The sequence below is a fragment of the Spermophilus citellus genome (assembly GCF_964194105.1).
Source record: "Spermophilus citellus genome assembly, chromosome: 10".
In the NCBI taxonomy this organism is placed as follows: domain Eukaryota; kingdom Metazoa; phylum Chordata; class Mammalia; order Rodentia; family Sciuridae; genus Spermophilus; species Spermophilus citellus.
In genome coordinates this window covers 122,373,707-122,391,750 of record NC_138197.1, presented here as the reverse complement: position 1 = coordinate 122,391,750, position 18,044 = coordinate 122,373,707, and the positions used below count along the sequence as shown (strand labels likewise).

General features: G+C 37.9%; 2 protein-coding genes across 8 annotated transcripts in view; both read left to right on the top strand.

The window, feature by feature from the left end:
- Positions 1-6,340, top strand: part of CRY1 (cryptochrome circadian regulator 1) — a gene marked incomplete at its 3' end in the record, with an annotated part of 70,418 nt that extends 64,078 nt beyond the window's left edge. The window contains exons 11-12 of one of the 3 annotated variants that reach the window (XM_081309710.1): positions 5,069-5,172; positions 6,207-6,340. In XM_081309710.1, the coding sequence (XP_081165836.1) occupies positions 5,069-5,172 (104 nt within the window). The other 2 variants (XM_081309711.1, XM_081309712.1) reach the window with 2 other exon arrangements.
- The window catches only part of MTERF2 (mitochondrial transcription termination factor 2), a 666,987-nt gene that overhangs the window by 619,819 nt on the left and 29,124 nt on the right, over positions 1-18,044 (top strand). For 2 of the 5 annotated variants that reach the window (XR_014023966.1, XM_081309326.1), the window contains exon 1: positions 10,356-10,554. The exons of 1 other annotated variant lie outside the window; for it this stretch is intronic. The gene's annotated coding sequence lies outside the window, so the exon portion shown is untranslated. Of the gene's footprint in view, positions 1-10,355; positions 10,555-12,063; positions 12,153-12,378; positions 12,467-18,044 lie in introns of those variants that run through there. 2 more of the 5 variants (XM_081309327.1, XM_081309328.1) reach the window with 2 other exon arrangements.

Here is an 18,044-nt window from a genome sequence, read left to right as displayed (position 1 = left end):
TACACTTACCTGTCTGTAAGTTTCTATCTTTCAGTGCCTTACAAGGCACATCAAAGGGCAAGATTGTTTATGACTTAGTTTAGGTTTTTAAATAACTGAAAAATTCTTAGTCTCTGTAATACTGTTTCATTTTTCTTGTCTCATTTTTATAAGTATTGAACTCAGGAAAGGAACAAACTATACATAGATTTCTTAAAGTATTTGTGTTTTTATAATAAAATAGATCACAATCTGTTTCTTATAGCAAGGTGTTTTAGTTTTTATTTTTAACTTTTGTACTATAAACTGTGTTCATCAGCATTATTAGAGAAATACAAACATTAAATATTGTGCAGTGGTTTGTTTGGGTTTTTTTTTAAGTTGTAGTTGGACACAATATTTCTATCTCATTTATTTTATTTTTTTATGTAGTGCCGAGGATTGAACCCAGGGCCCCGCATATGCAAGGCGAGCGCTCTACTGCTGAGCCACAACCCCAGCCCCTTGTTTCGGGTTTTTTTAAATTTGTTGCTCCTGTTGTTGTTGTTTTGGTACTAGGAATTGAACCCAAGGGCACTTAACCACTGAGCCACATCCCCAGCACTTTTTTTGTATTTTATTTAGAGACAGGGTCTCACTGAGTTGCTTAGCACCTTGCTAAATTGCTGAAGCTGGCTTTGAACTCATAATCTTCCTACCTCAGCCTCCTGAGCCACTGGGATTATAGGCATTTGCCATCCTGCCCAGCTGTGAGGTGGTTCTTTACACCCACTTAGTGACCACCTGTCACTGATTGCCTAGAATTGGTAAATTTTCTGGGACACAGAACTTTCAGTGCTATAACCTAGAAAATGCCAGGCAAACTGGGGCAAGTTGGTCACTGTATATTCCTAGAATGGCTAAATTAAAAAGAACACCAAATGTTATGAAGCAGAAATGGCAAATAGTTAGAGACAAACTAGAATAGTGGTTGCCTTGGGCTTCAGGGTAGTATTGGGGAATGAAAGGAAATGGCCAGTAGGGATCTCTTGGGGGAGATGGAAAAGAAAAGAAAGAAAAGAAAAACCCTGGAACCCTTCCTGAGAAATGGGATATAAAACAGTACTAGCACTTTAGGAAAACAGTTTGGTAGTTTCTTTAAAAGCTAAATATAAATCTTTTGTACAAACCAGAAAATTTGTTCGTAAGTATCAAAAGAAATGACTTTTTTTTGGGGGGGGGTACCCAGGATTGAACTCAGGGGCACCCAACCACTGAGTCACATCCCTAGCCTATCTTGTATTTTACTTAGAGACATTGTCTCACTGAGTTGCATAGTGCCTCACCTTTGCTAAGACTGGCTTTGAACTCACAATCCTTCTGTCACCATCCTGAGCCACTGGGATTACAGGTGTGCACCACCATCCCAGCTACAAAGACTTATAAATGATTGTTTATATCAACTTTACTTACACTTGTCTGAGGTAATATAGCCACACAATGGAATATTATTCATGATAAGAAATAAAATGCCAACATGTATGAAACCCAAAAACATTTTATTAAAGAAGCCAGACATGAAAGACCATATACTGCATGATTCCATTTATATGAACTATTCAGAAATAGCAAATCATCAGAGACAAACTAGATTAGATGTTGCCTTGGGCTTCAATATAGGATTGGGGAATAAATGCCAGTAGGGATCTCTTGGGGGAGATGGAACATGTTCTAAAACTGATTGTAGTGATGGTTGCACAACTTTGGTAAAAGTTAACTTTAAAAAATAACTGAATTGTACACTTAAGATAGGTAAATTTTATGGTTATGTGAATTATACCTCAAAGCTGTTTTTTTAAATGATTATTTGCAATAGAGAATTAAAAAAAAACACTAGAAAAGATGAACAGCTATCATCCACAATTCCAGCTACTAGAGACAATCACTATTAAAATTTTATTGCATTTTTCCTTTAAATTTCTTTTTATGAAGTTTTCCCCTCATACTAATTTTTAAGTCAGAACTTTTAAAGTTAAAATTCCTTTTGGTGCTATTGGTAACCTAAAATAAGGGGGAAATGATCAGGTAAACTTCTTTCCCTCATAGAACTTTAAAAGAAACAATGAATATTATTTTATTATAAATAAATAAATGTTACTTTTAGTCTAGAAAAAAAGAGTTCCTATCTTGTATAATCTTAGCTCAAGACATTAATATGGAGATTCGTGATTTTTGTGACTAAGCTAGTAGCAAGTTAATTGACCAGCAAAGCTCTGTTCTTTACTTATTGTCTCTTGCATTGTAGAAAATATAATTTACCACATTTTATGAAGAAGTGACAGTTACAGTGGTGTTCTTGAATTTGGGGGGAATTTGGAGGCCTGACATACCTGCTGATCATGTAGCACTCTAAAGAAATAAAATGGTCTCTTAAGGAAATTCCCAATGTATTTTTTGAACTTACTAATTTCTCTCTTCTTCCCCAAAGGTAATAGCTTTCCTGATTTCTAATACTATTATTTTGTCTGTGTTTTTTTAAACTTGAAAAAAAGTTGAATCGTCTAGTTTGTGTTCTTTCTCTTATTGGGCTGCTCTCTCAATATTTTGTTATTCTCATTTATCTCACTACTGGGCAAAGGAATGGAATTAACTTGAGAAAATGAAACCAAGGTGACTAGTTATGACTTGTCCTGAGAGCCACCTCTAAGAGTCTTCCAGAACTGACCTTTCTTTCCTCAGTCACCATTGTCCTGTATCAAACTCTGTCCCTGCACCTAATAATACTTATTTGTACTTAGTGATTTTATTATCTATCTAATCCTCCTAGACTGTGAATCTTTAAGGTAGACTCTATGTCTTAGTGATATTTATATCTCTAGCACCTGGTCTAGTCCAAAGAATTAACAGGCTCTCAGTAATATGTGTAAGATATAAATAAATAAAATGTGTATGTCATAAGTAAATACAGTAATCAGAAATGTTTTTGTTGACTTTTTTATTCTGTTATGAAATTTACCATTTTATCCACTTTTAAGTGTACAGTTCAGTGGCAGTTAAGTGTATTCATATAGTTGGTGTGAAATCTTAAATAATGTAATACAAATGGCCAACAAATATATGAAAAAAATTTTCAACAGGTTTAGTGATTAGGGAAATGCAAAGCAAAACTACACTGAGATTTCAAGTCACTCCAGTCAGAATGGCAACCATCAAGAATAACAAACAATAATAAATGCTGGAAAGGATGTATAGAAAAAAAAAACATTTTTACACTGTTGGTTGGATTGTAAATTAGTGCAGCCACTATGGAAATCAGTATGGAGATTCCTCAAAAGATTAGGAATGAAAATGCCATGTGACCCAGCCATGCCATACCCTGGTATTTATCCTAAAGAATTAAATCGTACTATAGTGATATATGCATACCCATTTTATAGCAGCACAATTCAAAAGAACCAAGCTATGGAACCAGCTTAGGTAACCATCAACAGATGAATAGGTAAAGAAAATGTGTTAATATATACACAATGGAATTTTATTTGGCTATAAAGAAAAATGGAATTATGTCATTTGCAGGAAAGTGGATAGAACTTGAGAACATGATGTTAAGTGAAATAAGCCAATCTCAGATGGTCAGGGGTCATATACTTTCTAGAGAGGAAAAAGGAAGCTAGAGAGGAAGCTAGAGAGGAAAAAGGAAAAGAAAGGTGTGGGGCCGGGCCGGGAAACCTCAAAATCAGTTGAATATTGGAGAAGGGCCAGAAGGAGGGGGAAGGGAAAGGAGAAACACTGGAGAATGGTATTGACCAAATTATGTTGTTATACTGTGTGCATGTACAAATTATGTAGAAACACATCCTACTATTATGTACAACTATAATGTACCAATTAAAACTAAGGAAAAGAAGTAATTTTAAATAATATTACACAGTACTACATTGTGGTAAGTATCACTATTAGGGGAAACCCCACAGATGGTAAGACCTGGAGTAGCACATTGACTAGTGAATTTACCATCATCCAGAGTCTGAACTTCAGCCTTACAAGTCCAAATATTGAATGTTTTCAGTACAATTACAGATGACCATTCTGTGAATGCCAGACTACAAATTTTAAAATAATGTGAACTTAAATGTTTATTAATATATGGTAGAGATATCTCTTCCAGGGATATGAAGTCTCATTCATGACCCAAGGCAAGGTTTTTTGTTTGTTTATAGTGCTGGGGATTGAAGCCAGGGCCTTGTGCATGTTAGGCAAGCGCTCTAGCAACTGAGCTATATCCCAAACCCCATTGTCCTAGTTTTGAGTACCTGAAAAGCTGAATTCTTTATCCAAAAATATTTGAGATAATAAAGTAAAAATAAGTAGTCTTGTTCAGGTCATAAGATGACATATTCAGGTGCCAAAATGCTCACATTTTCCTTACTGGACACAGCAACAAAAATATTTCTCCAAAATGTTCTTTTCTATGCTAGGCAACCCATGCTGCTAACACTTTTTGGAAGTCTTGATAGAATTGCTCATACCTAGTCTGTATCTGCCCCTCTTTGTATGATTTGAATTGTTTAGCTCCCTTGTGGCAGGCCCTTATTCGCTTATCTCCAATTAAATATGCTTTGGAGGGGCTCTGAAGGAAGAATGTGGAAGAAAGTGTCAGGAAAAAGGAAGGATGTCTATCTTACATTGCCCCTGTGTTTTACCTTCATAGTCAAGTTTGTAATTGTCATCTGGTTAAAAAAAATGTTTCTTAGAAAATGATCGTTAGTGATTTTGCCTTTGAACTCTCAACATTCTATAAGCCTAAATATCCCTGATTTAGGCATGTGATCTTTGATTTATAGGGAGGATTGTGAAAACTTTATAAATGAACTTAGATACAAAAAGTAAAATTTGAATCTGTAGTCTTTCTACCTACATCTTGGATTTTATTTTAAGTCATTTTACTGTGTTAAATAAACAGGTTGCACTCAAGGGAGTAGTATTTTACATAATGCTCATAGAGACAGTCAGCAAACTCACCTGTTAAAGCAAGGTAAGAAAGAAGCATTCAAGCACACTATGCTTTTCATCTTTCCTATCTTAAATGTACATTTTTTAAAATGTGTAGGAAGAAGCTCCATGGGCACTGGTCTCAGCAGTGGGAAACGTCCTAGTCAGGAAGAGGATACACAGAGTATTGGTCCTAAAGTCCAGAGACAGAGCACTAATTAGGTAAATACTTTATAGCTTTATTTCTTGCTTTAGAATTATATAATTCAAAATACACTCTACTGTCATGTATATCTAAAATGAATAAAAAGAAAATATAATTAACATAAAAAACAAGATAATTTCCAAATGGAACTCATTTCTGTTTTTAAACCAGAAAATCTTGAGGCATAAATTCTTAAACGATCATTATAAAATCAGTTAATTATTGGACAGGAGAGAAGCATCTGTTCAGGACAAAGTACTGTACTCATGGTCATCTGAATCAATGATCTTTCAATTTGAAAGCTCATGATTTTGTGGTCAAGTTTTATCTTGGAAAAAGATGACTTTTTCATTTCTTTCCTATGATATATGACTATGAGTCTAAAACAATTAAGTGGCCTCTTTATTTTAATGGCATTAATATAATACCTTTATTATTATTAATATAATACCTTTATTATTAATATAATACCTTTATGCAGAGTCCTGATGTTTTTCATATTTGTTTTAATTAGTAAATGTGAGATGTAAAAAACACCCCCAAGTTTTGCCTTTTGAATATTGATGAATAATTCTTTATCTGTTATAAAATATTCTTTATCTGCTCATAAAAATCTAAATTCTTTTTTTTTATAGATGTTGATGGACCTTTATGCTAGGCAAGTGCTCTACCACTGAGCCACAACCCCAGCCCATAAAATCTAAATTCTTTCCCATTAGTTTAATTTTTTTTAAATGCTAGCCTTTTTAGAAGAATTGAAAAAAAAAAAAAGAATCAAATGCCATGCCTGCATTCAGTTTAATTGGATTTGGGATACTGTTTTGTGATTTAAATTAATATGGAAGTTATTTATATGGTACATTTGTCAGTTTTTAAAGACTTTGCTTCTTCATTAGACTTTGTTTCTTCATTGTTTTTTTATCAATTTTTATACAAATCTATTTAGACTATAAATTTCTTGATATAAGTAAACACCAATCGAATTCTTTTCAAATTCTTTAGTTCTTTGCAATCAAGCTTTACTCAGTTTTTTCCCCCCCTTAAATCACAGATAACATTCAGGAAGAATATGGTTGCAGCTGAAATTGCTGGGAAATTCAGTACTTTTCAATTAAATTATTTAAAAAGTTCTTCATTGATGGAAAGCGGTTACATTTTGAATGCATTATTTCTAATGATATTTCTTTTTTTTTTAAGAGAGAGAGAGAGAGAATTTTTAATGTTTATTTTTTAGTTCTCGGCGGACACAACATCTTTGTTGGTATGTGGTGCTGAGGATTGAACCCGGGCCGCACGCATGCCAGGCGAGTGCGCTACCGCTTGAGCCACATCCCCAGCCCATCTAATGATATTTCTGTGGTTTTTAACTTTTTAATGAATTTCACATAGGGCAAGTGGTAATTTGTATATAAAGAACTTGGTAAAAGAATTTGCTTAATGTAAATATAAATAGTCACAATTAGTATAGACCCATCAATATATTTTTGATAATCTTTCATGTATGGTAAAAGTTTAAGTTGCAAATTGATATTCTGATATACAACTCAAAGTTTTGAGAATCAATGTGAGAAAACAGGTTTTTAGACTTTCTTAAAATGCTTTGTTAAAATTTTAGGACAAATTTTTTTTGACATTATTGTTTGACTTTGCACTCTTTCATAATAATGTTTTAGAAAATATGCATAATCAAAATTAATATGTGTAGTCTCTGTTAACACAGAAAATATATGTCTTAAAGCTTCATGTATGCCTGTTTTGACCCAAATTTGTAGAAGAATCATGTGTTGTCTCCCTGTCTTTGTTCATTTACAGCTAAAGTGACTTTGTTATTAAAGTATATGCAAATATGGAATCTTGTGTACTTGGTGGGTTTATTTCTTTCTTTCCTCAATCCCTTTTTTTGTTTATTTATGGTAAGGGAGAGAGCTTTGGCCTGTGAGATATGATTGCAAATTACAGACACAGATGATATTCAACCACATGTCACCATTTTGAATGATGGAGCTGATACGAGATTTTCAGTAAAACAATAGTTTTTCAAAATTATATGCAAGAAAGATTTAGAAACAAATGGATCATTTCACATACTGGAGTTTATAAGTCAGGCTATATAGGACAACAGTGTGGGTTCTGGAGTCTAATGCCTGGCCATGCCCTTATTAACTTTGAGATTGTGGGCAAGACCTTAACCTTCTATGCCTTTCTTTTTCTCATCTATAAAATAGGGATGAGAGTAGTATCGGCTTCATTCTCCAGTTCCATGTGAAATGCTCATATCAGCGCTTAGTGTGTGGTAAGGTACTCGATGTATGTTAACTGAAGGGCGACCATATTGTATAGCTCCCTGGACCTTACAGTACACAGTCTACATGGCCATGTGCCACAGCTCTGGTTAGCTGCCATTATTGTTACTACCATTTGCTGTTATCCCTTTACTGTTCTCTAGTAGGCTGGTTCTTACTGTTCTCAATTATAACGAGTGACTTTATTTTTGCATCTTCAGTAGTGACAAATACTCACTACAATTAATTGTATTTAAAGGTTAGTAAAGATAAATTTTAGTCAAAATGCAGAAACAATAATAAATCAATGCATAGATGATATGCATTTTTAAAAATATACTGGATAATGAACTGACAGTGATCAATAAATTCCATTACTGAAAAAAAAAAGAAAAAAGCCTGTGCATTATCTTTCTTTTTTCACCCTGTTAAAAACAGAGTCATATTTTAATTGTTTTCACAATAACTATACTTCACATCCCACTCTATGGACCTAATTGTACTGTGCAAAATTGAGAAACTCAGACCTGGGTGGGATTTCTCATCACATCTGGGAGAAAGATCCAGTTTTACTGGGAGTAAATAAGCATTTTAATAATCGAACACTATTTTGACTTATAATAGGTGATTTTGTTTTGCTTTTTTAAGAGATTTTTTTTTTAAGCATTTTCAGTTTGGTCTAAATCATGGTTAAAAGGAATCTCTGAAAGGGAAAGAGTGACGTCAATCCATGTGATCCAATTAAGCAGATGCATTTAAATACAGTACTTTCCACCTAACTAAAGGGCTAGTGATCTAGAAATCCTACCAGTTTAAGACCTTTTATTTATTTGCAAATACTTGTTGAGTTCTTATTACCAAGAACTGTGCAACAACTTCAAAAAATTGAGTTGAGGGAGCCAGTTTTTTTAACAAACCTATGCAGAGTCCTGATGTTTTTCATATTTGCTTTAATTAGTAAATGTGAGATGTAAAAAAATCATCACCTCCACCCCCGAGCCTTTTCCACTGAGCTACATTCCCAGGCTTCATTTTTTTTCATGCATCCCAGACATGCTAGAAACATCAGAATCTTCCCATAATTAAAACATGTTTGTCAATTCTGAAGGTAATATGCATGATAATTTCTTTTCCTCATTTCTCCACCTAAGGGTTTGGTCCACCCCACTCCTGATTGTATGGTCCAGGAAATGTGCTGTTTTAAACATTTGGGGTAGAAAACTTTAGGTAGCATTTAATATAGTTGGTGTAGCTAGCTGAATTGGTCATTTTCAAGTGTTATTTGTTGTTATTGTTTTTTATTTGGTACATGGGATTCAATCCAGGGGCACTTAACCACTTAGCCACATCCCCAGCCCTTTTTTGTATTTCATTTAGAGACAGGGTCTCACTGAGTTGCTTAGAACTTCCATAAGTGGCTGAGGCAGGCTTTGAACTTGTGAGTTTCCTGCCTCAGCCTCCCAAGCTGCTGGGATTACAGACCTGGGTCATTTTCAAGTTTTGATTGCAGTGCACACAATTACCATTCCTCACACCATCCGAGGGAGTTCTAGTGTAAGCTTCCAGCCCCCTGGTGCACATTTTTCTCCTCCAGAGATCACAGCATGAAGATGTAAATCCTGAGCTAATGTTTCTTAACTTCCTTCTCTTTTCGGTATCCTACTATACTTCCCTCTTCTTAAGTGCAAATAACATTTGGTTAATTCAAACCCCAAATCTTATATTTCAAGAAGCAGGTAATGAACAATAAGAGTTTTTAATGTAAGAGAGTCAGAGGCAGAAGTGTTGCTGAACAAGAACCCTCTGCATCCTACTGACATCTGTTAACTGCTCAGTTAATTGTAGAATATCCTGGAGATCAGAGTTGATTTTGAGATCAGGAGCCAGGTTTCTTGCTGCCACTCAATGATGTTAATGTCCAAGGATCTGTTTCTCTCAATAAAGCCTGTTGAAGATAAACTGCATGCTAAGGCTACACTCAATTTGAGTGAGTACCTATTGTGTGCCACGCATTGTTTAAAGGAAAATAACTAGTACTAAAGGAGCTCATTCCTTAAGTGATACGGCAGTCTGAAAGAACAGAACTGGGCACAGTGTAGCAATCAGATCATCCACCTGGGAAACCACGTGTTCCTGACTCAGCCTCCATACAAACCGAACAACTAGGCCAGAGTCAGGGCACTATCCTTGGTAGCACTCAACTCTAATGGTGATTAATCGTGTTATTAGTCGTTAATGTCTTTATATTCCGTTAGGATACATTTTATTTCCCCTTGTCTTCTCATTGCTGTTTCACATGCTTGGCACTTAGTAGGCATACCATAAATATATTTTATTGGATGCATATGAGAATTGGTGAAGACGCTGGGCCTGGCTTTAAGAAGAAATTAATGTGTTACGTGTATGAGGCTGGGCTTCACAAGTAATCAATGCAGGTCATCAGAAAAGGAGAGCGTTTTGGAGAAGTCATCAGGCAGGGGAAAAGGGATGGATGACTTTTCAGGACACAGGGTCACCAACTGCTGGGACAGGGTGAGAGCTGGGGGGTGTTTCAGAGAAGTTTGGGTTTTGTGGGGTTTTTTTTTTTAAACATCCTGAGAATTCTGAATGGCTGTATCTTAAAAACAGTTTTTTAATTCTACCTTTTTTCTTATGGGTCGGTGACGATCACTAAGAAGCAAAGTGACTGAAATTTCTAGTTCCTTAAAATGGCTAGGAAGGAAAGGGTAGACGATGCCACATGCAATCTCTGCGGCTATAAGCACAGTTCCCTGAAAAGCTGGTTCCCACGCTGGCGCCTCCACCTCGCTGCCCTTTGCGGCGTGGGGGAGGGGGGGTCTTAGCCTGTGTCCCGCGCTCTGATTGGCTGCATCGGGGCACTGGGGCGTGGCTACAGGCGAACCAGTTTCCCGAGCTCTGATTGGCCACGGGCAAAGAGGCGAGGTGGCTTGATTAGCGCTGCTTGCCTGGAGGTGCTTGGGACCCTGGACCGGGATCCTGGCCGCAAGCCTCAGGAAGTCCGGAAAACCGCAGATCTTAGGTTGGCTGGGGAGGGAGCAAGGACGGGGCCAGGGACGCGCAGAATCCCAGTACCTTGCTTGGAGTGGACGCTGACAGGTGAGTTGCCCCTTCTTACAGCCCGCGGGGTGACCCTCACACCAGCCGGGTGGCTGGGCGCCTACCGCGGAACCCCCTGCCTGGCTTGGGCCAAGGCCCGGCGCCGCTGAGCTGCTCTGGAAAAGGAGGGCCCCAGTGTGAGAGGAGGCCCTCTCGTGCTTTCATTTTTCCCTGTATGTAAACATCAGGATTGGTTTGGAACTGTCAACAGGTTATGTTATAAAAGTAGAACTTAATTGGAAATAGTGTTGCTATAGAGGGGACTAGATTATAAGTTTTCTAGATTTCACTGCTCAAAACTGGTTAGGAAGCATGAAACATCAGAGAATTGTCCACCAAAACCATACGTAGGGCACAGGGCTGAGAGGGGTACTCCCACAGTTTGTTGGGTTTGAATTCAAGGTCAGCGTTATTAGCCTAGGAACCTTGGGCAGGCTGCTTTACCTGCACGTGTTTCATTTTTTAAATTGGTTGTATTGATGATTTAATAAGTCAGTATATGTGCAAATATTTTAAATATTCTAAGGTGTGCAGATCTTTTAAATATTTAATCTTCTCCATCACCAGGAAGCAGTGCCCCATTTTCCTTTGCCCAAAACCAAGGCACATATTACTCAAGTCATACGACCAGGAATTAATCCCAGGCAGTTTGACTCCAAGAACTCACAATTTTACCCTCTACATTAAGTTGCCTTATGAACTTGACTTGTTCATTCCATTTCAATTGAACCAACTTCTGTAAATTTAGGTTTTTTCATGGCTGGGCCACAAGATGGTTATGAATCCTGCAAAATGTTGTAGGTCTGAATGGTTTTTGTGTTGTGTTTTTTGTTGTTGTTGTTTTTCTGGAGAGTTTGTGACACTCAAATTCTCAGATGGTATGTGATCCCAAGAAAAGCATGAACAAGTGTTGTTTTAGCAGAAGAGTTAGTGCCTAGCATGAAACCTGACGAACAGCTTGAATTTAGACAAACAAACTTACTCTTTGAATGAATGAAGAACTCACAAGAATATGACAAGTGCTACATTAAGGTCAAGAGTAGGGTACTGAGGGAGAGCACACAGGAAGGCCCAAGAATGCCTCCTACAGTCAACAATGGTAGCAGGTGAAAAGTAGGGGAACAATCCATTGGAACATGGTGGTGAGTAGCCTTGGCCCTTCTGAGGTATACAAACAGTGCATGAACAGCTGCAGCTATGATAAGTGGAGCAGAACTGCAGTCATGGCACATAAAAGCCAATAAGGGGAACAGCAAGCTTCATCTATTCCAAAGGTCAGGGTAGTTTCCTTGAGAAAATGACACTTAGACCTAGGAGTTATTGGACAAGCATTTTAAGCACATAATAGCCAACAGCCTTTGAAAACTGTGCAGTGGGGACAGGGAGAGCATCAGGGATGGAGAGGAAGTGGGTGTGGTTGGTGTGGGAGAGAGAAATGAGGATTCAGGGGCTGGCGGAGCCTTGTGGACTGTGGTATAGCAGCATTTCTATTTTGTCTTTATCCTAAAGTGCCATTGAAAAGTCGTGCACGCAAGTGACAAGAAAAGCTGGAGAGAAGCCCAAATGGATTAACTGAAGCCCTAGGGAGAGACTAAAAGGTAAGAGAAGGTTGAGAAGCAAACCTTGAATATGAGCCTACAAGGAGAGGAGAAGGGGTGGCCTCTGGTGTGGGAAGGAGAACCAGGGGAGTCAGTGACCTAGAAGGCAAATGAGAGAATGTTTTGAGGGGAAAGATAAACTGTGCTGAAACCTGCCGAGATCGAGAGAGAGAGAGAGAGAGAGAGAGAGAGAGAGAGAGAGAGGCTGTGCAGCTACTCATGGGTCCTATCACATGGAAGTTGTCTTTATTGAGAGCTGAATAAGTAGAAGAGGAAGTAGAGGATCTGCAAGAATTCGCTGGAGGAAAGGAAAGGTGGGATGTGCTCTCCAGGAGCAGTGAGAAGGGCGGAGGGTGCGCTGGGGGGGGCTGAGAACGAGCACTCCGCTTTAGCGCCTCGCTTCATCGCACTGCATAGGGGCCGGGGGTTTGTGTTTGTTTGTTTCTGGTTTTTTGTTGTTTGTTCATTTTTTTCCTTTCATAAATTAGAGGTTTGTGACAACCTTTCTTCGAGCAGCAAGTCTGTTTGCTCCATTTTTCTGATAGCATGTGTTTACTCCCTATGTCTATGTCACATTTTGGTAATTCTTGCAACATTTCAAACTTTTTTATTTTATATGTCATGGTGATCTGTAATTAGTGATCTTTGACACTGCTGTTGTGACTGTTTGGGGGTGCCATGAACTCTAACACCGTAAAGATGGCAAATTTAATAAACACTTTTTCTGATTGTTCCGTCAACCTTCTGAAAAGGAATCCCCAGTCCCTGTGTCTGTCTCTCTCCTCAAGCTTCCTCTTTCTCTGAGACACTTCAGTATTGAATAGGCTAATTAATAACCCTAAAATGTCCCCCAGGTGTTCAGTGAAAGGAAGAACTGCATGTCTCTCACTTTTTAAATCAAAAGCTATAAATAACTAAGCTTAGTGAGGAAGGTATGCCAAAGGCTAAGGCAGGCCAAAGCCAGGCCTCTTGTGCCAGTTAGCCCAGTTGTGAGTGCAAAGGACAAGTTCTTGAAGGAAACTGAAGGAGCTGCTCCAGTGAGCACGTGAACAGTGAGCAAAACGGCCTTTCTACTGATAGGAAAACAATTTCAGAAGTCTGAAGAGAAGGTCACACCAGCCAAAAAGCCTCTTAAACCAAAGCCTCATCCAGACCAAAGCCTTAACTCTTCAATTCTGTGAAAACTGAGGATTAAGGAAGCTGCAGAAGAAAACTTTGTAGGTAGCAGAAATTGGCTCATGGGGTCAGGAAAGAAGTCATCTTTATAACAGGAAAGTACAAGGAGAAGCAGCCAGTGCTTATGGGAAGCTGTAGCAAGTTAGCCAGAAGATCCAGCTAAGTAACTGATGCAGGTGGTTACACTACACAAAATATTTTCAGTGTAGATGGAACAGCCTTATAGACTATACCTTCTAGGACTTTCATAAACGAGAAGTCAGTCCTTGGCTGCAGAGGGCAGGCTAACTCTTATTGGGGGCTGATGAACTTTATGTTTAAGTTGAAGACAGTGCTCATTTACCACTTTGAAAATCCCAAAGTCCTCAAGAATTAGACTAAATCTGCCCTGCCCATCTTGTATAAATGAACAACAAAGCCCAGATGACAGCTCTTCTGTTTATAGTATGGCTTGCTGAATATTTTAAGCTCAATATTGAGACCTGCTCAGGGAAAAAAAAAAAAAAAAGATTCCCTTTAAAAATTACTGTTCACTAACAATGCACCTGGTCACCTAAGAGCTCTGGTGGAGATGTGCAAGATTGTTATATTTTTATGCCTACCAACACATGATCCATTCAGAAGCCCATGAATCAAGGAGTAATTTTTACTTCCAAATATTACATTTCATGAGGCTATCATTGCCATAGTGATTCCCCTATGGATGTGGGCAGAGTTAATTGAAAAACCTTCTGAAAAGGACGCACCATTCTAGATGCCATTAAGAACATTCACAAATCATGGGAGGAAGTCAAAGTATCAACATTAAAAGGAGTTGAAAATGAAATGTGGAAGAAGTTGGTTTCAACCCTTGTGGGTGACTCTTAAGTGTTCAGGACTTAACGGGAGGAAGTAAGTGCAGGTATAGTAGAAATAACAAGAGGTGTAGAATGGGAAATGGAACCTGACATTGTGACTGATTTGTTCAATGACATGATAAAGCTTTAAAGATAAGGAATTGCCTCTTTTGACTGAGATGGGAAAGTGGTTTCTTGAGATTGAACCTGTTCCTGGTGGAGACACTGTGGACACTGTTGAAAGGACAACAAAGGAGTGAGGATGCACACACATGTAGTTGGTAAAGCAGTGCAGGGTTTGAGAAGAAACAGTTCTGTGGGTGAAATGCTATCAAACAGCATTGTGTGCTACGGAGAAATCTTTTATGAAAGGGTCAGTCGGTGCGGCAAACTTCATTGTGGTCTTATTGTAAGAAATGGACAAAGTCACCCCAACTTTCACTGCCATCCTGAGTCAGCAGCCAGCAGCATCCCAGAGGCAAGATCCTCCATCAAAGATTACAGCTTACTGAACTCAGGCAATTATTTTTTAGCAATAAGGTATTTTTAAACTAAGGTACATAATTTTTTAGAAGTAATGGTACTGCACACTTAAGACTACAGTGTAGTGTAAACATAACTTCTGTATGTGCTAGGAAACCAAAAGTGTGACTCATTTTATTGTGACATTTGCTTCATACTTTCAATAAATACCTTGATTGAGAAATAAAGGCTTTGCAGTTCTGAAGCCATAGGAGTTGGGATCAGCACAGAAGTGGAAATGAAAGGCACAGCTCTAGGGAAGGGACTTGGTGTAGATTTGTTTGGTGTGGTGAGTTGTTCTTCTTTCTTTGTACAATTAAGAGTCAAGGGCATTAGTTGAGATGGGAGAACAGAGATAAACGGAGGCTAGGGGTTGGAGATCTGAGATTGTTAGTGGGAGGAGTAGAAGAATGAATTGACCAGAGATTGTTTTAGGCTGGTCTAGCAGAGGAGCCAAGTATGAGACAAAGGCCAGAACTGTTGAGCCCCTGGCCCGTTCAGGGGACTGAAAAATAGAAGGATGGAGAGGGAGACCATCTAAAAACAAAAGCTACATTTGATATATCAGAAATCATGGAAAAGGAAAAAAAAAAATTGTTCCCAAAAATGCTTGGAGATAACTGAGAATCTGAATATCAATAGTTTAGCTAACATCCAGAAATTTCAAATGAACTATAGGAGCTAACTTTTCAAACTCAAACAGAAATATAAATGAATTTTTATCTGTTTATCTGATGCATAAAAGTAGCAGGAATAATACTACTTAAAATTAAGTGCTATGTTCCAACATTTGCTATAACATGGATGAACTTTGAAAACATATGGTAAGCAAAATAAATCAAACACAAAGACAGTAAATTTAACATCACTTTTCAAATGTTTACACATATCCTCTCCAGAAATTCTACTAACTTCATACTAAAGGAAAAACATATAAAATGTGCAAAGATATGCAGCATATAGTAAAATTACAAATAACCTAAGTGCTCAATATTAGGAATGAATTATAAATAATAATAAATTCACCCCATATATCATGCACTCATTTTAAATGTTTACAGAGTGTTTTTAATATCACAGTGAAATACTTAACAGCAGGTAAAATTAAAGCAGAAAATAAATCATATATATATATATAATAGTTAATTATAGCATTTGTGTTTTTCATTTTTACAGTCCAGCATTTGCTCAGTAGAGAAAAAGCAAAATAGATAACTAATTTTTCTGACAACTCACCTGAACACATCCTAGATCACCTTGGAGTAAACAAAATGCAAGAGTTTTTCTCTTAGCCTCCTTTGGCAGGAGCCTCTCCATGAGAGCACCTCACATGGTCACTGTGGCTCCAGTGTTTAGGATCTATCACTCTGAACAGTGTAACCCTCAGACCAGGCCAATGCTTCATCCAGTGCTTAGCAGACAACAGGATCTTTCAAACCCTTGAAGAACCCTGGCTGTATTGGACTGGCCAGGGGCTTCTGAATCTGCAATTTTCACTTTATATGCTGAATCCAGGACATAATGCCCAGGTGCCAGACAGCCTTGCTTCATATATTTGAAGAATTATAATAAAGGGAGAGAAATATAGGGAAAAAAGTGGACAGAGATGTCAAAATATGAACAGTTGTCTCTTAAGTAATGGGATCATGAGACTTTTCTGACTTTTCAGAATGTGGCAACTTGTGCAGTGTGTATTGATTTTATACAGTTATTTTGGAAACCTGAAGCATTTAAAGTAGTTTTCAGTTATCCTTTATAAATAATGTACTTCTATCTAAACATTTAAAAGTCATATTAGTATAAGACTTTGGCTCCAGAAATTTCTAGTAATGGCTACCATGTATTAAGTACTTAATATGTACAGTCACTGTGCAAAGTAGTTGATGTGCGTTTTAACCCTCCCGGTTTCCCTGTGATGTTTAGATGCTGTTTTTTCCACATTACAATTATTATTGTTATTAATACTCATAGAGCATGAAGCACTGCTCAAACCATTACTGTGGTTTGTGCTAAATGACCATGATGGCTCCCTAAGTTAGAGCCAGGGCTAGGTACTGGCAGTTGACTGCAGAACCTCAAAGGTGGGGCCAAAACTAGCAGGGTCTCATGAGCAGGGAGTGGGAAGGCAGGCCCCAGCCCTGTGCTTACTATGCTGTACCTCCACCTTCTGTTAAAATTGATGGTTTTCTTAGAATTTTTAAAAAACACTTCATTGTTTTCATCTTGGCTAATAGCACTAGGAATTATGGGGGGGGGGGGAGGGCGGGGGAGACTGAACCACCAAAAGTAAAACAAAAGCTACGCCTATAGTTGTTTCAGTCTCCATAGGTACTAACAGTGAGCTGTCATTACAAATGGCAAATGAAAATGGAAACCTTCTTATTTTTCCTTATAGACTAATCATTTATTTGGATTTGTTATGATAACCTTGAAGGTCAGGAGTCCTCAGCAGATAGGGCAGGGATTAGAAACAGCTGTTTTCGAGCTTTCTCTTCAAGCCTACCAATACTCCTGGAAGCTGCAAACCAGTCAAGTAGCCCAGTACAACTCGCTCTTGTGGCAGGACTGAGATACTCAGGAACACTCTCAGAACCAGGTGTGTTTTCATTACTACAGACAAAAGAAACAGTGGTGAAGGAGTTAAAGAATAGACCACACTTGGAAGTACTGGCTGTTTTGAATTAAAGACACTTGACAAACAGCAGGAGCTGTTTGACCTCTTTTCTGTTTCTTAAAAGTCCTCCCATGTGAAAGGCACCCTCCCTCCACCAAGAGGAACTGGCATCCTTATCCTCAGATGGGAAGTGGAGACTGAAAGAATTCTCTGCAGATCTTATTAAGATAACTCTTTAAATCCCCTCACACAATTTGGTTGTTTCTTCATAGTGTACTATTCTTTGCCCAGTTTAGCATAACTAACTATACTATTTCTTGGGGTCTTATGGTGAATCCCATGCAATGTAAAACTTGTATTAAATCTCTATTGTTTTCTCCAGTTAATCTATTTTATGTCAGTTTAATTCTTGGGCCCAGCGAGACCCTAAGGAGATGGAGGTGGAGTGTAGCCAACTGGCAGTGGCAAAGGCTGCAGTGTATCAGATGCACTGTAGCCATCTCATGCTACCCAAAAGCATCCAGTGGAAATAGCTGGCAAGACTGGTTTAAAATGTGGCCACCATTCCACAGCTGGCAGTTTCTCCTGGCCCCACTAAGGCAGTCACGTGGCACTTCTCATTTTCCTGGCCAAGATTTATTTTAATTCTGGATTTATAAAAGAAATTTCACTCACATAATTCTAATAAAACAAGCATACATTTATTAACTAATTTAAAAATAAACTGACTTATTTTGTATGGTA